Genomic DNA, 19289 nt, shown 5'->3' with positions numbered 1-19289 from the left:
GCGACTTACCCCACCCACTCCAGAATTGTTAGGTTTCCATCAAAACCATGTAATTTCGGTGGGATGAGCCCGAAGTAAAAAGGCCCCTTTGCCGAGGTTAGTTTTATGGACACTTAGCCATGACATTGCCTGTTACTCTCGGCGAGTAAACTCCAAATCTGTAGCCTCAGGTACGAGGCAGGTTTGTTTGGTTTTTTTTCCCCTTCCCCCCCTCCCCTGGATTATATGCTTTAGATACTAATTTAATGTTTAATAAATATTGAGCATCTACTAGGGGCAAAAGCATTGTTTTAGATACAAAAGATATATAGTTGAGTGAGTGTATAGCTTTTCTGCATGAAGCAAAGGAGTTACCATTGTAGATCACATAAAAATCACCCTGGTACCTGAGCCTCCTTGGGAACATTGTCTCCCTCTCCTGGCCTCATTTAACTTGTGTAATCACAGGCAGGTTACAGGTTTCAGAGAATAATAGCATTTATTATGCTCCTTCATGTATGCCTTCGTATTTAATCCCCAACAATCTCTGAAGTTGGTATTGTTACCATTTTATAGAAAAGGGAACTAAATCATAGAGTTGTCAATAAAAATACTGCTGGTAGGAGACAGTACCAGAATTTGAAGTCCTAGTCTTTTGATTTTAGAACTCCAGCTTTGTAAAAATGGCTCATGATGACAAGAGAAGGACTTTGACAAAGTCACTTCGCCAAAGGTGCATAGCAGCCATCACATGCATGATTTCCTGTGATGAACAGTTGCTGGGCATCTCCCTCAGCACAGTGAGTGGATTTACAAAGTGTGTTGACCACTTAGAAGTTCTACCATCCCTACTCAGAGCTTAGATCACTTTCAGGGAAAAGAACAGAGGTAAAGGGAGAAAAAATAGAAAGGAGAAATCAGAGGAAGAGAGGGGATGGAGGGATAGAAGAAAAGGACTGGCTAAATATGAGTGAATCATAGGAGGTCAGTGCTGCAAGAACACTTGGTTTAGTCTGTTTAAAGTTTGAAGAAATGGACCCAAGGAAGGAAATGTCTCATCCAGAGTTACCTAGTGTTATTGTTTGGATGTGAAACGTCCTCTAAAAGCTCATGCATGAGAAAATGCAAGAAGGCTTAAAGAAGAAATGACTGGGTTATGAGAGCCTTAACCCAATCAATGAATTAATCCTCTGATGGAATTAACTGAGTGGTAACTGAAGATGGGTAGATGTGTCTGGAGTATGTGGGTCATTGCGGGTGTGCCTTTGGGGTGTATATTTTGTATCTGGTGAGTAGAGTCTTTCTGCTGCCTGATCATCATGTGAGCTGGTTTCCTCTGCCCTGACGTTCAGCCTCACCTCGAGCCCTAGGGAATGGAGCTGGCTGTCTATGAAATGAGACTTCTGAAACTATGAGCCCTCAAAAAATCTTTTTCCTCTTCTAAAGTTGTTCTTGTCTTTTAGTCACAGCAGTGAAAAAGCTAACTAAAACACCTGAGAACTTAGTTAACCAAGAAGGGTCTGGAACTGTCGTGTTTAATATGGTAGTCTCTAGGCATCTGTAGCTAACGGAGCATCTGAAATATGACTAGTCTGAGTTGTGATCTGCTATATGTGGAAAATATGCATTGGATTTCAAAGGCTGCATATGGGGGGAAAGTGCAAAATATATCAGTAGTTTTTCATGTTGATTACATGTTGAAATATTTTGGATATGTCTGATAATATTAGAATGAATTTTACCTGTTTTGCTTTTTAAAAATGTGGCTATTAGATCATTTTAGTTACATACATGGCTCTTATTTGTGGCTCACATATTTCTTTTTAGACAACACTGGTCTGGAAATCTGATCTCTAGCTGAGTATCCCTACTCTATTTCCCAAAATCTCTTTTAACAAGTCATTCATTTACGTATGTGTCAGTTGCTGAGGGGAGATCCAGTTACAGTCTAGCTGAGGATAAGACCAAAGACAGCAACAGATTAACAGTGCTGGTGGTTAATGTTATCAGGTGAGTTCCATCTATATAGTAGAATGGTAGTTCTTTACCAACTGTACTGTTGCTGCTTTTAAAAATAACACTTTCTTTACTATTTTGAAATGAAGTTCATAGATGATGTAGCCTAACTACACAGTTTCAAAAAATTATAGTCTTAACCATAAAAGATATTAAAAAGTAAAAAGAAATCCTTTATAAAATAGTAACATTATTTCGGTATGCTCAAAAATGTATATGTTGCTGGGTTAGGTGGTGCATGCCTGTAATCCCAGTGACTCAGGAGGCTGAGGCAGGAGGATCACAAGTTCAAAGCCAGCCTCAGCAATGGCAAGGCACTGAACAACTCAGTGATACCCTGTCTCTAAATAAAATACAGAATAGGACTGGGGATGTGGCTTAGTGGTTGAATGCCCCTGAGTTCAATCCCCAATCCCCCCAAAAGTGGATGTTTGCCAGGTGTGGTGGCACACAACTATAATTCCAGCAACTCAAGAGGCTGAGGCAGGAGGATTGCAATTTCAAGGCCAGACTCAGCAATTCAGTGAGATCTAGTCTCAAAATAAAAATAAATAAAAAGGGTTGGGGATGTGACTCAGTGATAGAGTGACCCTGGGTTTAATCCCCAATACCAGCATGTTTATACCTATATATGAGTTCACCTTGAATGTGGCAGTACAAATGCATTCTGAGGGCTGGGGATATAGCTCAGTTGGTAGAGTGCTTTGCACAAGGCCCTGGGTTCAATCCCCAGCACCACAAACAAACAAATGCATTCTGAGCACTGCTATTGGTGTTGGTGATGAAGTTCTCCAAAATGGCGAATAACTCTTAGCAAATATACAAATCTTAACAGAGTAGTCTTCCTTCCATTCATGTGGTAGCTAGCTATATTCCTTAAAAATTAGGCACATTTTACAAACCTGTAAAATTACTTCGTTTTTTACATGTAAAACAGCTATAAGGATCAGATTATTAAAACCAGTTTTTTCACCTACATGAATGCTGAGTGGAACATTTGAAAGCTGCATGGGATTATTAGTTTCGTTTGATAATACCTTGCAATGTGCAAGACACTGACCTTCTCCCCCATACCATCATTTGACAACAAACTTGCCCCTGTACATTTCCAGATTGCTCTGTAGGAAAGGTGCCATCCTGGTTGGGATCCCACTGTGGTCACCTGAACACTCTTCCTGCCCTCTAGCCTCACCTTGGTCTGTTCCACCCTCACCAGGCTCTAGCTGCCCCATCCTTCCCAAGTTTCTTCTCCACCAATTCCCTTCTTCTCCAGGGGCTTCCGCGCGCTCTTGGCCTGGAGAACTTTTTCTGAACCTTTGCATCTCAGCATTCCAGTCTTATTTCTCCGTTCTATCCTTTTCTGCAGTGGTACTCATCACAGCTGGCGACTTCACCTGCTTGGTGTGCATATGCCTGTACGTGTTTACTGCCTGCCTTCCTCGACTCAGCCCTGCAGGCAGAGAGCCGTGCCAGCCCAGCCACCACTCCTCTGCTCACAGTGCTATCGCGACGCCTGGAACTTGGGCTGACAACGAGCATTTCTTAAGCAGCCGAGTGGAGATGGGGTGGCGAGGCCGGCCGGGAGACGTGTTCACCTAGGGCGAGGGTACGTCTGGTTCAGGCGGGGCTCGCTGGCACTGGCGTCCACAGATGCCCACTCGGCCTTTTCCGCGCAGTGGGGCAACCATAGAGAAGGCGCGGGCGGAGCGAGCGGCCGGATGCGGTTACCATAGAGACGGGTGACTGACAGCCAGCGGAAGAGGAAGCCGCGGGCCGGGCTGTGAGGTGGCAGCGGCTGCAGCGGCGGAGCGGGCGCCTCGGCCGGCACTGGGGTCTGTACCCGCTTCTCTGCCCCTGCCCCCTGCGAGGCGCGTGCAGGTCGCCGCTCCCCTCCGGGTCCCCACACCCCGCCTGGGGACCTGTCACCCTCCATCCAGCCTCCGCCGCCCTGCTGCAGGGCCCCCTCCCGTGGGGCTTGGCGTCCCTAGTCTCGGGCCCGAGAACCCGCTGTGTGCCCCTCTCCAGGCCGCGACCTCCCTTCCGCCCGGCTCCCAGGACAGACCAGCTGGACCCCCCTCACCGCAGCTCGGGACGGAGGCGATTTATTTTTGATTTGGGACAAAGGTCTAGACGCGCCTTGGGCCTTGTTGCTAGGGCTGGAATTGGGCGGTGGTCGCCGCGGGCCCGGGCAGGGGCCCCATCGGAAGGCAGCCGAGCCTCTGCTGGCCTTCCTCTAGCCGCTGCTCGTCTCACGGTTTGCGTTTGACTGGTTTGGATTGGTCTCCGGGCCCTGGCAAAGCCAGGCAGTGGATCGCTGGCACATGCGAGAGTGCCGCTGTGGGCCCTCGGGAAGGTGGGCAGCTGGGATGCAGAGAATACCCTGCAGGGCGGCTCCGTCCGCCCGTGCGCTTCGCTGAGGCCTCAGTGCTGAGTCACCGTGTCCGCCGCCTCATTTGGGTGGGCTGACTTGAGTGCACCATACGTAGCTGCTGACCCTCCTGACGGGGAGGAGGGGTTACTGTGGCCATTGCGTTTGCTCAGCACTAGGGAGTAGGGCAGAAGGAGGCCTTGGCCCCTTCCCGGGTGTCAGCTGGAAGAATTCGGGTCAGCAGCCCCTGTTGTATCTTGAATGGGGATGGTGCAGAGGCCAGGGAGTCTTCAGGAAAGGGCAACTGAGGCAGCTGAGTTTGGGCTGTTGTTTTGATGGATTGTGTACTTTCCCTCAACCCCTTATCACTTGCTACTTGCTACCAACTCTTGACTTGGGCCCAGTCTACAGACATGTATAGTGCAGCCTTTCGGGGTTAGGTTTTGGCAGTAATGAGATTTGCTTCCTCCCCTTTCTACTGGGAGACAGACTGTCATTCTGGTAGTGAGTGAAATCATTTGCATATGCATCACTGTTGAGGTAGACCCAGCACCTTTGTTGTTGAAGCCGAGGCAGAGGGAGTTGTGAAGGCGGCACAGTTTTCCTGGGGATGCTGAACCTGGAAGCCTACACACCTTGCTCTCTGGTTGACCTCTTTGATCCTGGGTTTCCTGGCTAAAACTGCAACCTGCTGCTGGCCTGTGCTCATCAACCCATTGATCCTAGAGGCTGTGCCCGTGGGCACCCACATGGCAGGGCCTGCCGTCATGCGACTGAGCTCCCTGCTGGCTGTGCTCCGGCCAGCACTTCCCCTCATCCTAGGGTTGTCTCTTGGATGTAGTCTGAGTCTCCTGCGGGTTTCCTGGATTCAGGGTGAGGGAGAAGATCCCTGTGTAGAGGCTGTGGGGGAGCCAGGAGGGCCGCACAATCCAGACCCAGGAGTGCAGCTGGATCAAAGCGATGAAGACTTCAAACCCCGGATTGTGCCCTACTACAGGGATCCCAACAAGCCCTACAAGAAGGTATTCAGGTGAGGGTTACTTGTGTGCGTAGTTCACCAACACCAACCTTGGTCTTGGGGCTACTCTGTAAGTCCTTATCTCTGCCTCAGTGTTCGAATCTTTGGAGCAATTCTCTGTCTTTTTTTCCCTCCTCAAGTCTAAGAAAATCTCACCATTGGTGCCAACTTAGTGTCCACTGATTTGAACAAGGCCGAAGTTGCTGCTGTGATCCCCCCAGTAGACCCCCTCCTGCAATTAATCCAGTGTCAGCTCTTCAGTGAATATTCACTCTAGGAGCTAATTGATATTGATGAGGAAAGAGATGTCTCTCTTCTCTTTCCTCAGCCCCAACTCACTCATTCCTAGGGGTGTCCCTAGAGGGTAGAGAGTTGACCCCTACCTGCTGGTCTCTCCACAGGACACGGTACATCCAGACAGAGCTGGGCTCTCGGGAGCGGTTGCTGGTGGCTGTCCTGACGTCCCGAGCCACACTGTCCACTCTGGCCGTGGCTGTTAACCGCACAGTGGCCCACCACTTCCCTCGGCTACTGTACTTCACGGGGCAGCGTGGGGCCCGGGCACCTGCAGGGATGCAGGTGGTGTCTCATGGGGATGAGAGACCTGCCTGGCTCATGTCAGAGACCCTGCGCCACCTTCACACACACTTCGGGGCGGACTACGACTGGTTCTTCATCATGCAGGATGACACTTACGTGCAGGCCCCCCGCCTGGCAGCCCTTGCTGGCCACCTCAGCATCAACCAAGACCTGTACTTGGGCCGGGCAGAGGAGTTTATTGGTGCAGGCGAGCAGGCCCGGTACTGCCATGGGGGTTTTGGCTACCTGTTGTCACGGAGTCTCCTGCTTCGCTTGCGGCCACATCTGGATGGCTGCCGAGGAGACATTCTAAGTGCCCGACCTGATGAGTGGCTTGGCCGCTGCCTCATCGACTCTCTGGGTGTTGGCTGTGTCTCGCAGCACCAGGTGACAGCTCTTTCAAGTCAGTCCTAGTCCCTAATGTGTTGGTGGTGATGGAGTGATCGCTCTCCAGGCTGGGTGCTGGAGGCCATCGCCTTGTCCTTTCCAGTCGCTAGCCTGCCTCTTCCGCACTCCCTTCCACTCCTTTGGCATTCTCAAGATCCTGGAGCCATGAGAAGTGCGTCTTGTCAGGGATCCCTGAGCAAGATAGAAAGGTGCCCCGACTCACCAGTCCTGCTCCCCATCTGCCTGTCTCCCAAGCCACACACCACAGTTAGGGACAAGGTGGGGATGTCCTAAAGATGGCCATGCCACAGAGAAGAGAAATGACCCCTTTTCCAGTGCAGAGAGCAGCCTGTAACTGGAGAAGGGCAGAAGACCCCAGAGGCAGGTCCTCCCCCAAGCCCAAGTACTGGGAGGATTTTCTGGCTGGCAGTTTTCATTCCCTTGAACAGTGGGATTCTTTCTGGGAGAAGGTGTCCTTAGTTGCCCACTTGTTTCTGATTCCCAGTGTGGGCAGAGGGAGTAAGAACTGAGGTCCACTGAAGGATCCCCTGCTTCTGCCCACTCTAAAGCAGCTGCATAACAGGTGTGAATGCTGAGTGGCCAAGGGTGCTTTGGGACAAGCAGGCTTTGTGTGCGACATTGATCAGTCTGATTGGTCCCTCTAGGGGCAGCAGTATCGTTCCTTCGAACTGGCCAAGAATAGGGACCCTGAGAAGGAGGGGAGCTCGGCCTTCCTGAGTGCCTTTGCTGTGCACCCTGTCTCCGAGGGCACCCTCATGTACCGGCTCCACAAACGCTTCAGTGCTCTGGAGTTGGAGCAGGCTTATAGTGAAATAGAGCAACTGCAGGTAAGCCGAGGAAGAGCAGGGGAGCCCAAGGACAATGGCTGGAGGGGCTGAGGGAGTCCCAGGTGTCCAGCTTACTAGGAGTGGGCAGCTGAGTGGGGGTGGGGCTGGACTCTGCATGATGGTGAGGCAGGAAGGGGCTGACTTTGCCTAAGTTTAAAACAACTACAGAGACAAGGGTCGTTGAGGGTCCAAGGCATTGTACAGTAAGCTTCTGCAATGACTTGAATGAGGTTAAGGTTTGCAGGTGAACTCAGGATGGGAGCCTGGTACCATGTTCAGGCGGAACTCCACCAAAGAGGCAAGAAACCCAGGAGTTTGTGAACCTCTACAGGGAGTTCAGAGCTAAAAGGGAGAGGGATTCTCTAGTTGATTGTGGGGTCACGGAGGTAGGGAATAGCTAACAAAGGGTTCAGTCATGAAGAGGCAGCGAGTCCTCCAAGCATGGGACAGGAAGGTTGTCATGCTTTATTTCAAGATGCCTTTACCTGTGCAAAGTGTACATTCCGCCTCAGCAGTTGTGTAAGGTGTGTATCATTCACATTCCCTTTCACTTTATACCTAGAGACTGTTGTGTGTCAGGGATTAGGTGACTACTGGCGCTCAGCTGTTGGAATCATGGAGCCAGGCAGCTGGTGCCGGATGGGGCCCGGAAGCTGATGCTAACCTTAACTTAGGTCTATTCCCTCCAACCTAGGCTCAGATCCGGAACCTGACGGCACTGACTCCTGAGGGGGAGGCAGGGCTGAGCTGGCCCATTGGGCTCCCAGCCTCCTTCACACCGCACTCTCGCTTTGAGGTGCTGGGCTGGGACTACTTCACAGAGCAGCACACCTTCTCCTGTGCAGATGGGGCTCCCAAGTGCCCACTGCAGGGGGCTAGCAGGGCTGACGTGGGCGATGCTGTGGACACTGCTCTGGAGCAGCTCAATCGGCGCTATCAGCCCCGCCTGCGCTTCCAGAAGCAGCGACTGCTCAATGGCTACCGGCGCTTTGACCCAGCACGGGGCATGGAGTACACCCTGGACTTGCTGTTGGAAGCTGTGACTCAGCGGGGACACCGACGGGCCCTGGCTCGCAGGGTCAGCTTACTGCGGCCACTGAGCCGAGTGGAAATCCTGCCGATGCCCTATGTCACTGAGGCTACCCGTGTGCAGCTGGTGCTGCCACTCCTGGTGGCTGAAGCTGCTGTGGCCCCTGCTTTCCTCGAGGCCTTCGCAGCCAATGTTCTGGAGCCTCGAGAGCATGCACTGCTCACCCTGTTGCTGGTCTACGGGCCCCGGGAAGGGGGTCGTGGGGCCCCAGACCCGTTTTTGGGGGTGAAGGCTGCAGCGGCTGAGTTGGAGCGACGGTATCCTGGAGCAAGGCTGGCCTGGCTCGCCGTGCGAGCTGAGGCCCCTTCCCAGGTGCGACTCATGGACGTAGTCTCCAAGAAGCACCCTGTGGACACTCTCTTCTTCCTCACCACTGTGTGGACAAGGCCTGGGCCTGAAGTCCTCAATCGCTGCCGCATGAATGCCATCTCTGGCTGGCAGGCCTTCTTTCCAGTGCATTTCCAGGAGTTCAACCCTGCCCTGTCACCACAGAGATCACCCCCAGGACCCCCAGGGGCTGGCCCTGATCCCCCATCCCCTCCTGGTGCAGACCCTTCCCGGGGGGCTCCCATCGGGGGCAGATTTGACCGGCAGGCATCTGCGGAGGGCTGCTTCTACAATGCTGACTACCTGGCAGCCCGTGCCCGGCTAGCTGGTGAACTGGCAGGCCAGGAAGAGGAGGAAGCCCTGGAGGGGCTGGAGGTGATGGACGTTTTCCTCCGGTTCTCAGGGCTCCACCTCTTTCGAGCCGTAGAGCCAGGACTGGTGCAGAAGTTCTCCCTGCGGGACTGCAGCCCACGGCTCAGCGAGGAACTCTACCACCGCTGCCGCCTCAGCAACCTGGAGGGGCTGGGGGGCCGTGCCCAGCTGGCCATGGCTCTGTTTGAGCAGGAGCAAGCCAACAGCACTTAGCACTCCCTGCTGGGGCTCTGCCCTCCCTACATTTTCCTTGTCTGCCTTAGTCCCAGGAAAGGCAAAGCAAGGTGATGGACAGATGGAGGGCTTGTCACTGTATTTTTTAAAATAAGAAAAATTATTAAAAGTGTCTTCTGCCAAACTGTTTTTAGGTCTAGGGAAAATGGAGTAAGGAGAACAATCTGAGGGAGAGGGTGGGAGCTTGTCCAGAGGCACCCACTGCCTCCCCATGCCCTGCTTTCCTTCCCTCCCTAGTGCCCAGTGACCACACAGTGCTGTCAGGTGAATGACCTTTAATCCAGTCCTCCCTGCCCCCCAAGGCGGCAGCGGAGTGAGGCAGAGCCCAGGGCCAGGTGCTGGTCCAGAGTGGTGCTCATCCGCAGCTCCTAGGTGTTACGCACAACCAGCGACTGCTCCAGCTCCTGCCTGCGCTGCTGGATCTTAAGAGGAGGTGTGAGCAGGAGCAGGGTTACACGCTCCTGGTGAGTGATCAGAACAGCCACCCACCTGGCACCCCTGCCCTGGAAGAGAGTCTGGGGACAGGGAGGCCACTGCATGGTGAGGGGGGAGTGTAGTGAACAAGTGTCACCATGGGGAACAGTGAGGCCCACCAAGTGAGGAGGAGGAATTCCTTTGGAACAAAGGAACAGGAAGCCTCAATCCAGTGCAAGGGACCTCCTTACCTTGCAGTAGAAGTATCGGCTGACGGCTTCCTGGGACCAGGGCTGGTGGTAGAACTCGGCACGACGCTCCTCTTCGGGGTTGCCAGCCACATCTGTCATCACCTGGGAGGTAGCAGGGTCAGCCCTGAGCCCTGGCCCTTCCCTGCCCTGGTGTGCCATGTTTACAGTCTTCCCCGTGTGCTTGTTTCCCACTCCAGTGCTCCCTGAGTCTCCCTCTTCACCTTAAGGTCCCGGCTCTGGGAGCGGAGCAAGTCTTGGACATAGCCTTTGGGGTCTCTGGAGAAGCTTAGCATGAAGTCCCTCTGGATCTTGAGCTGGTTTATGGACTCAATCGTCTCATGGATCTACAGGTAGAAAGATGATTTCCAGCTGGCCATGGTGATGCAGTGAGGATGGGAAAAGGAAGAGGGTGGGCAGGGAGGGAGGGGAGGAAGGAGGGGCTGGCTGCTTCTGCGAAGGACAGGGGGAGGGGGGTGGCTAGAGCTAAACTTGGAATAAGGTCGACTTCAACACCAGGTAAGGGCCTTGCATCCCTTATCTCTTCAGAGGCCCACATGCGGGTCTGTTCTAAGTGTGCTCTGTCCTCCTGGGTCAACGTTCCACTTCAGCTCTGGGCTCAAGCCCCACCTTACTGTCCAGAGCACTGATCTCCTGCTGGTTGGCCGTGGACAGGAGGAAGCTGCTCATCTGTCCCTTCAGTGGCTCCTCCACTTCCACGTCAATGTCATAGCATGCCGTTTTCTTCTGGTCTGACGGGTCCACACTGTCAGGGAAGTCCAGCCCTTGGCATTCAGGAGGTCCCCACAGAAGCCCAGGGCCCCAGGGCTGGGACGGGTGCCATGAGGAGGAGGAGGGGCAGAGGAGGTGGGGGAGGAGAGGGAGGCAGGAGTGGGTCATTTTCCTGGTCTGAGGTGCCACCTCACCTGATTACGTGGTTGATGACAATGGGATCAGGGGGTAACAGCAGGGCTGTGAGGCGCTGGGGAATCTCAGAGAACTTCAGCCGGGGACAATCAAAAATCTGAAGGGGGATGGTTGGGGAAAGATCACTCTTCTGTATGCCTGAAGAGATTATGACTATGGTTCTAGATTCTTCCATCCTGGAAAGACCACAAGAGGCTAACAGCAAGTTGGATTCCTTGGTGTTCAAGGGGATGGGATTGGGCTGCAGGTAGTCACCAGCACTCTGACGGAGTTGCATGGGACCTTCAGCCTGCCTCCACCATGTACTGTGTGTGACCTTGAGCAAGTTACTCCCTCAACACCTCAGGCCTCCATGTCCTGATTTCTAGAATGGGTTTCTCACAGGGGTGCCCTGAGATGTCAGTGAATCACTATACACAAAGTGTTTGGAACAAAGCCTGGCACATGGTAAGTGCTCAATAAACATCAACTGCTATTTCTACTCCTCAGGTTTATCTGCTGTGTTTATTTTAAAATGCATTAATAACGATACTCTATTTTGGTAGATTTTTGCCAGATCCCACATTTGCAGCAATTTGATTTTCCTAACTACCCAGCAGATTAGATGGAACAAGTTTCATCTACTTCAAAGAAAAGGAACAAAGTGCAGAATAGCAAACTAACTTAGCCAAAGTCTAGACCCAGGACTAGAACCCAGGGATCCTAACTCCAATTGTCAAGAATGTTACATTCCAGAGAGCTGTTGGCTTCAGAGGGTTCTAGATCTTCCTAACTCCGGGAAACTAAATGGATTGGCTGTAGCACAGAGCTAGTCCACAGAAATGCCTGTGTTGGGTGCTGGCCTCCTGGCTCCAAGGCCATGGCTGTGACCACTTTGGTGCTGGGAACTCTGGCAGGAAGGGCAGTCATTACCTTTGGAGAGGTGCTTCCCCTGATGGACCACTCACCTGCTTCCTAGATCCCTGGGTTCAGGAGAGAGGTTACCTGTTGGAAATACTTGTCCCCATTGATGTATTCTTTGTCATGGGAGTCCTGCAGCCTATTGGTCTTCACGTACTGCCACAGGGCCTGGACAATGGCTGAGCGACTCTGTGTGTGCAATCCTAGCAGCCGGGCCAGGCGGGGGTCCAGTTTGAACTGGGGAGGCTGGGAAAAGGTTACCAGGAAAATTAGGTTGAAGGGAAGGAATGGGAAGAGCTCAGGGCCAGGCAGCTTGGGACTGGGGCCTATGAGATTGGGCTCCTTGGAAACAAGCTCCTGGAGAAGGAGGGGTAAAGAAGAGAACCAGAGTGTGCCCAAGGGCCTGTGTGGCATCTGCAGAGTGGGGACAGGCACAGACCTGGTAGTCCAGCATGAGGAGCAGGGTGCAGCGCACACTTAGGTCCCCTGGCCTCTTCACCTGGAACCCATCTGTCTCCTGGGTTGTGGGTGTCCGGTGCCACTGTCCAAGGGGAACAGTTGGGTCACTCACAGGCCCATCTGAATTGGTGGGGGCAAGGGCTTTAGGGTGGTCTCCAATCCAAATCTGAAAAACAGGGCCTTGGGCCTGTGGCGGGGTGGAGATTCAAATGGAGAAGGAGTCATCTTACCTCAACAAGGTGGTTATCAGGGCCATAGAGGTCTTTGTCCAGCTCAATGACCAAACTCTTGAAGAAGGAAGAGAACTTCCGCTTCTGCTTGCTGGGCTGTGAAAGAGGAACAGGGACCGTGGATGCAGAAAGGGCCAAGTTGGCAGCAGGCAGGCAGCGTGTTAGAGGCAGTCTTCTACACCCAGACTCCCCAACCTGCTCACCCCAACCAGGGCCGACTCCCCACACCTTAGCACAAACATCTAATCGTTCTCCATTCAGCCCATACCCACCCCAGGACACCTGGAGAGACCTGGGCCAGGACGTACATCATCCAGCAGCTTCCCCTCCACCCGCAGCTCCCAGGAGGCAATGCTGCCATCAGAATCCTCCGCATCAGGCTTCGCAGGGTTAAAAGTATTGGAGATATAAAGACGTAGCTTCCGCTTTTGCTGTAGAAATAAGAGTCGAGTACAGAACCAAGGCACTGTGTCCCCACCCCAGGGCCACCCTGCTTCCCTATCCTGGACACAGCACTTAGAGCCCTCTTCCTACCCCCACACTAAGGCACCTTCATGGGCCTCTTCAGTGCTTCCTGGATGTCCACCCGCTTCCGCATGATGGTTTGATCCAGTTTCCTCTCGAAAGCTAGGAGGTCCATGTAAGCCTGGGACTCAGGAACCAGCTCCCGAATCTGGAGGAGGAGCAGGGCAGGAGCAGAGTTCAGCCAGCTGTGTAATACTGAAGGTGCACCTGTTGTGCGGTCCCAGGGCACAAAGGATGTGGCGGGGAGCCCTCTGGTTTCAGGGCCTGGAATTTTGAGGGTGTGAATCGGACCACTTCCCAGGATTCTGTTATCCAGCCTCGAGGAACGGCCCCCAGGTGTGGAAATAGAAATCACTTCTCCTCCAGGGAGAGCCACGTGGCTCATCACCAGGGGAGGAGGCAGCACCTGTGCAGCCCTGCAGGCGCTGGCTTCAGGCAGCTGCCTCTGGGTCCCTGCAAAGTGGTGAGGAACTCTGGGGTCCCTGAGACAGGAGATATCACTGCCTACCTCTCCCCCAGGCACCTCACCAGCCCCACACCTGGTGCCTCATCTGTGCTACTCCACACTGGGTCCCTCTGCGACGCTCAAGACTTCTGGCCACCTCTCCTTCCCTTCATGCCACCTGGCAGTCTCTTGTCCTCTTTGTCCCGTGCCTCTATGGCTTCAGACCACTGGCACTCAATCCCCTGAGCCTCAGGCCCTGTGCTCTGCCCCCACCCCCGTATCTCACTCCTTCCTGTGCCCGACCCAGCCCTCTGGCATGGGAGCCGCACTTCTTAATGAGCTTTTTAAACAAAAAGTGAAAGTGGCTGTGAGGCTGGAGCTCTCCTGAGGGGGGGAGGGCGAAGCAGCAGAGGTGGGGGTGGGCTGGGGGCTGCTGTGAAAGGCACTCACCCTTTGAGGGAGGATTTTGTCAGCCATCTTCCTCCTCTTGGCACTGTACATTTTTTAAAGAAAAAACCAGGTTACCATGGCGACAGATCTGGGAGTAACGAGGCCACCTGCTAAATTATCCCGACATCTCCGCCTGCCTGGCTGGGGTTCCCACAGCCCGCTTGTCTGTCCGCCTGAGGGGCTACGACGGTGGTGTGTGCAGCTGATGCTCTGTCCTTTCTTGGGGAGTGGGGTGACCTGTTCCTCTTCTGTCCAGGGAACCCCTTCCATACCACCACATCCTCAGGACCAGAGAAATTCAGACTTAGGAGGATGGGGGGGGAGGTGCTGCCAAAACATGGGCGCTGCAGAAGTGTTTGAGGCCAGCATGGGAGCGAGAGAACGAACAGGTTCTGAGGACCTGCCTTTCCTTCTAAGCAGGGGCGCACAGTCACGGGACCTGAGCGCAGAGGAAGGGGAAGAGATGACCTCTCCCCTCATCCCTGGAGCAGGAGGTGACGGTGTGAAAGTGGTGGGACTTGCATCCCTGCCACCCTGGGCTTGGAAGGGACTGCTGAAGGGCAGGGGGGTGCTCCTGCCCTTGGACCACCTGCCAACAGGACAAGGGACATATCACATAGGGACCAGATGTAGCATACATGGATGTTCTTCCACGTGGGTATAAGTTGGGTGGGGTAGGCAGCAGCTGGGATTTGGACTCTTGACCAGCTGGCTAGCTGCATCTGACTCCCTTAAGCACCCCCGAAAACCCTCCTGGGCTAAGACACAGTCAAGAGGATGGCTCTACACTGCCCCCTTGTGGTGTTCTCACCCACTGCCCCTCCCTATCCAGAATCTATTGGAAGGCTAGGCAAGCAACTCTCATCAAATGTCTAATTTGTTTTTAACAAAGTGTCTCCGTGAAACTCCCCATGTATACAAGATAAATCAGAGAATTATTATTTGCTACACGAAATGATAATTCCCTTTGCAAAAGAAATCTTCATGGGATTCCTATAGATGGTGAATTTTCCTTTATGTGTAAAATAATAATGAGGTAAAATTGATATTACACCTTTTATAGGAATCCGTCTGTTGTGTAAAAGGAAGCATGTGTATTTGACTAAACACTGATGCCCCAAGGGGCATTTGTCCTGCCAGGAGCCAGCAGGGGCTTGTGAGGTGCCACCAATTGCTCAGACAAGTAAATGGGGGTAGCCCCGGAGGCCTGGGGTCAGACCTAGTCCCCAGGACGGAATATGGCAGCTCTTCAACCTTTGAGTGCCTAAGAATCACCTGAGCAGGACTGGGCAGAGACCACCCACCTTCAGAGTGGAATCTCCAGGCTCCACCCACATGGGCAGAGACTCCGACTGAGATTTGGAGTGGGCTCTGCAACGCGCAGCCAGGGGAGGGGCAGGAAGGTACAGCGAAGAACCACACTTTGGGAAACAGCTAAAGCTCTACCCTCAGTCTTACTGCCAGCCCCGCCCCCACCCCCAAGACTGAAGCATCAACCACAACCTGGGGTAAGGGAGGTGAGAAGGACTTAGTAGGCGACAAGGAGAAAGGCCAGGGGCGCGTGCAAGGGAAGGGCACTGGCTGCCGACGGCTGCAGCCTGTTTCGTGGGCACACAAAAGATCCAGACCAGTGCCCCCTAAACCCACCTCCCTGGAGGGCATCGGACCCAGGAAGACTCTCTCCCTGCTAACTATTCTTCCTCCCGGCTTCCAATCCCGGCAACTCGCCCACCTGCAGGTCCTGCCCGCCCGCCCCTGCACGCCCCTCGATCCTGGGGGCCCGCCACTCACCTGCGGCTCCGCGCGGGGGCGGTGGGCACCGGCTGGCCCTGGCTCTGTGCCTGGCTCTGCCCGGGCGGGGGCGCTGCTCGCTTGCGGGCGGGCTCCATGCCCGCGGGGGCCAGGCCGGGTCGCACGGCGGGGCTGCCCATGTACGGGGAGCCCGGGGGGCCCATGGGCGCCCCCTGGTGGGGCATCCGGGCTCCAGACGGCATCCCGGGGCGCTGGGGGTGGGGCGGGGGTGAAGCAGAAACCGGCACCCGCGGGTCAGACCTGGGTCTCCGGCCCCAGGCGCCCGGAGCCGGTGTCCCCGCCCCTCGCCGAGACCCTGGGCTCGTGACCCTGAGCGCAGAGCTATGGGTGGGAGCGCTGGGTGGGAGGGGCAGGGGCGCGGGAATCCGCGCAGCTTCGGCGGAGGGGGTTCGGCGTCTTGCTGCAGGAAGCTAACTGAAGCCAGGCAGTTGCCCAGGGCATTGCCGAGCCTCCGATCTGCGGAAGGTACCGCAAAGATGAATATTAATGGCGCCTTTCAACCTCTCAAAGGATGTTCACATCCGCTCGCTCCTCTGCCAGACAGACTGAGCAGGTTTCCTTCATCCCCACTTGACAGATGAGGCAACTGTGGCTCAAGGAGAAAAGCGACCTCGCCAAGGTCACGCCACTCCTCCTGGCAAAGGCAGCTCCTGAATGGCCCCGGTTTCCTGAGGGTCAGGACTTTGCTCTTGCTGCTTCGTTGAAGTTAGTGGCTGAGCTACCTGCTCTGACTCAGCTGTGCCCCTTCCCATTCCCTCCTTCCGTCTCCAGGTCTCACCCCTCCTCTTGTCACCCACTCTTCTCTGTTCCCCCTACCCTGATTTTGGCCCTACAACCTCAAACCTTGCTCCCTTGTGCTAACTCCGAGTTTCTACAACCAGGGCATCACAGACTTAGGCTGCCCCCTTAATTTCTCCCAGGGTGAAGGCTGGAGATAGGGCAAGGGCACCCAAGCAGAGTGAAGTGAGATCCCTGCCAGGTTTCTCTGGGTGGGGGAAACCAGCTAGGGATGAGCTGCCAGGGGGGCTAGGGTGGGTCAAAGGCCCAGCATCTTCATGAGAATCCATCTCTGCCTCCTGTTTGCCTAGATCAGAGGTGCCATCCCATATTCTCTCTACTCTGTACCCCGCCCCTTTGAGAACAGAAGTAGGGGACCAAGGGGGCCCTGGAGAGGGAGATGAAGCAGGTGGCAATTCCTTGTCACTCTCGCTCAGAAGTCAGATGGGGTCTAGGTGAGTTATAAATGCCTCTGAGTGAAGTGTTCAAGACCCCACTTGTCCAAACCCCAGAAGGAAGATGAAGAGGGAGCTGGAAGTAAAGGGAGGCAGGATTGGTACTGGGACTGAAAGAGCAGGAAGGAGAGTAAGGACAGAGTGATGTGGGCCCTGATATCATTTAACCCCACCACGTCACCCTCAGGCACAAGGAGAGCCCTGACCCTGACCCTGGGCTTGGGGCTTGGTGTTTCTGTTTCTGCACCCTGACACCCTCCACCCTCAGCCAGCAGCTGTTTCTGCCGGTCTCTTCCACAGTGGAACCTGCCTGTCTCTGTGTCTGCCTCCCCCACCCCACCTGATCCTGTCACTCATGCCTCCAGAACAGAGCCAGACTTGGCCATTCCCCACCAGCATAAACGGGGCCCTGGGCTCACTGAAGCTCCAAGTTGTTCATATCCAAATCCATATGTACAGCCCTCTCTCCACTGGAAGGGCCTTTTTAAAGGATGCCCCCAAACAGCAAGGTTAGGACTGGTCCCACACAGACACCCTGGGAAGTTGTCCCCACCCCCAGACTCCTGGGACTGGAGAACAGGCTGCCTCAGGGAAGCCCTTTCCTTATGGGCTGCTCTCCCATCCATCAAGGCCAGAGACTGTGGATAACTTGGGGAGAGCCCCTGAGACGGAGACTCCCAGGTCCCCCAGGGGCTGCGTCAGCCACCAGCACCTGAGGCTAATATCCTAGGGACTTCAGTGCTTTCCTGGGTTGCAACCAAATTTGGCTATAGTAAACCTCCCGCCTGCTCTCTGTAAGCCTCTGTCTCCACCCCCCCCTCACTCATTCCCAGTCCTGGAGCCCCTGCCTCTCCCCTTCCTATGCCCCTCCCGACCTGGCCCCCTACCGACTCAGCTCAAGCCTCCATCCCCTTAGGTCCCCAGGCTCCCTCAGGCTTCCCACGTGCTTTTTCAGTCTGCCTGTGGTGGGAGTGTGCAGTGCTGTCCCTTTGGTCTCTAGGCCTCATGTCCCTGACTCCAGTCCTTTCACACCTTTGAAGTGTTAAGGTCATCAACTTCTGGTGGCTGAGCCCGACAAGAGGACCCTCAGACCTCTTAACTTGGGGTTCATTCCTAGAGTGGGCCTCTCCCTGACCCTGATGGCTGAGGCCACGACCAAACCCCAGAGCCCTCCTGCTGGGATGCAGCGATTTTACTCAGCCAGATCTCTGGTTGGCAGTGCCTCCAGGGTCACCTGCTTCTTGCTCCCCAGACACAACCCGAGTGACACTGTCCCAACGGATGAACAGGGACAAGGCAACACGGTCCCCCACCCCACCCCCACCCCCCGGGCAAGGGTACCTGGGCCCACCAGGAAAGGAACGGAAGGCATGCCGAGTACGGAGGGGACCCCCACATGGGGGTGGGGGGGACAGTCGGCAAGTCCCACCCTCCTCCCCTGACACGAGCCCATGCCAAAGCCTCCCTTCCCCGCCACCGCGCGCCCATCCCCAGCCGGCCCAGACGACGTGTTCGGATGCCAGGGCGCCGGCACAGTCCCGGGGCTGGGCCGTGGCCGTGGCGCCCCCCACCAGACGGGTGGGAGAGCGGGAGCGCCCTGGCGGTCCCTCCCGATCATCCCTCCATTCAGCCCGAGCCAGCTCGCTCACCCTCCCCCGCTAACTTTCCCCCACTCACCACCCCATGGACCAGAAACTCAAAAAGTTTGCTTTTCGTGGCTTTGCGCGCCCCTCCGGCAACTTCGTCCGCGGCCATCGGGGTGGGCTCAGCGGCTCCTCTCACTCTCTCTCTCTCTCTTCCTCTTTCTTTCCCTTTTCTGCCTTTTTTTTCCTCCAACTCTCCCCTCTGAGTCCTGCTGGGCTCTCTCACACTTCTACTCGAGCGGAGTGGGGAGGGGGCCCCTTCAGGGCTGCCCTGACGGCCCACGGCCCACGCCGCCGCCGCCCGCCCGCCGCCGCCGCCGCCGCCGCCGCCGCCGCGGCTGCCGCATTCCTGCACTGATAAGACAGAAATAGTCCGGCGGCCCGGGGTCTGCCTGCGGACTCGGCGGGGACACAGCAGCCCGCCTGTGCACCCCGCGCTGTCCAAACAGCTCAGATAAGCGGCCAGGCGCGCCGACGAGTCCGGCGCTGGGCAGCGGCGCTGCAGCCGAGGCCGCCCGAGGGCCGCGGGCGGCGGCGCGGGGAGGGGACGTCAGGGGAGGTGGCGGGGGGCTCGCCGGCCACCCGGCTCTCGCCACAAATAGTTTCTCGGTTAGGGAATTCGCCGGCAGGGCCAGGCAGGGAACAGCCAGTTCCAACTTCCTTCCCCCAAGTGGCTCCTGCTGCATTTCTGAGGCCCTTTCCCCAGAGACCTGGCAGGCCAAGTAGGGAAACATTCGCTGGAAGGAATCCGGGGGGAGCCCGAGCCCGGAGGAGGCCTTGCTCCTG

General features: G+C 55.3%; 2 protein-coding genes and 1 long non-coding RNA gene across 6 annotated transcripts in view; 2 read left to right on the top strand and 1 right to left on the bottom strand.

Moving 5' to 3' along the window:
* The first annotated feature begins 3758 nt into the window (after positions 1-3758).
* On the top strand, positions 3759-10213 carry LOC306668651. The gene is made up of 3 exons (XR_013765927.1): positions 3759-4348; positions 9456-9682; positions 10081-10213. It is a non-coding gene; the product is annotated as an uncharacterized lncRNA (long non-coding RNA).
* On the top strand, positions 4347-9342 carry CHPF2 (chondroitin polymerizing factor 2). The gene is made up of 4 exons (XM_079152212.1): positions 4347-5393; positions 5783-6347; positions 7013-7195; positions 7890-9342. Exons 1-4 carry the CDS (start codon positions 5113-5115, stop codon positions 9195-9197), a joined length of 2337 nt encoding a protein of 778 aa, XP_079008338.1. The 5' UTR covers positions 4347-5112; the 3' UTR covers positions 9198-9342.
* SMARCD3 (SWI/SNF related BAF chromatin remodeling complex subunit D3) overlaps positions 9479-19289 on the bottom strand; it is a 33814-nt gene continuing 24003 nt past the window's right edge. The window contains exons 1-13 of one of the 4 annotated variants that reach the window (XM_079152213.1): positions 18538-19212; positions 15608-15819; positions 13817-13859; positions 12947-13069; positions 12669-12827; positions 12397-12492; positions 12147-12248; positions 11792-11953; positions 10807-10904; positions 10511-10646; positions 10105-10227; positions 9884-9985; positions 9479-9640 (exon numbers count right to left, since the gene is read on the bottom strand). In XM_079152213.1, coding sequence (XP_079008339.1) covers positions 9587-9640; positions 9884-9985; positions 10105-10227; positions 10511-10646; positions 10807-10904; positions 11792-11953; positions 12147-12248; positions 12397-12492; positions 12669-12827; positions 12947-13069; positions 13817-13859; positions 15608-15819; positions 18538-18615 — 1488 coding nt within the window. In that variant the 5' untranslated portion in view covers positions 18616-19212 and the 3' untranslated portion in view covers positions 9479-9586. Of the gene's footprint in view, positions 9641-9883; positions 9986-10104; positions 10228-10510; positions 10647-10806; positions 10905-11791; positions 11954-12146; positions 12249-12396; positions 12493-12668; positions 12828-12946; positions 13070-13816; positions 13860-15607; positions 15820-18537; positions 19213-19289 lie in introns of those variants that run through there. The other 3 variants (XM_079152214.1, XM_079152215.1, XM_079152216.1) reach the window with 3 other exon arrangements.

Source organism: Sciurus vulgaris, assembly GCF_902686455.1.
Source record: "Sciurus vulgaris genome assembly, chromosome: 8".
Taxonomy (NCBI): Eukaryota; Metazoa; Chordata; class Mammalia; order Rodentia; family Sciuridae; genus Sciurus; species Sciurus vulgaris.
This window is presented reverse-complemented; position numbering and strand designations above follow the sequence as displayed.

Excerpts from the sequence above, each read along its gene's own strand:
- CHPF2 (XM_079152212.1), top strand. The coding sequence starts at position 5,113 with ATGGCAGGGCCTGCCGTCATGCGACTGAGCTCCCTGCTGGCTGTGCTC. Across the intron at positions 5,394-5,782 it reads CCCTACAAGAAGGTATTCAG|GACACGGTACATCCAGACAG; the intron begins GTGAGGGTTACT and ends GTCTCTCCACAG. Across the intron at positions 6,348-7,012 it reads GCTGTGTCTCGCAGCACCAG|GGGCAGCAGTATCGTTCCTT; the intron begins GTGACAGCTCTT and ends TGGTCCCTCTAG.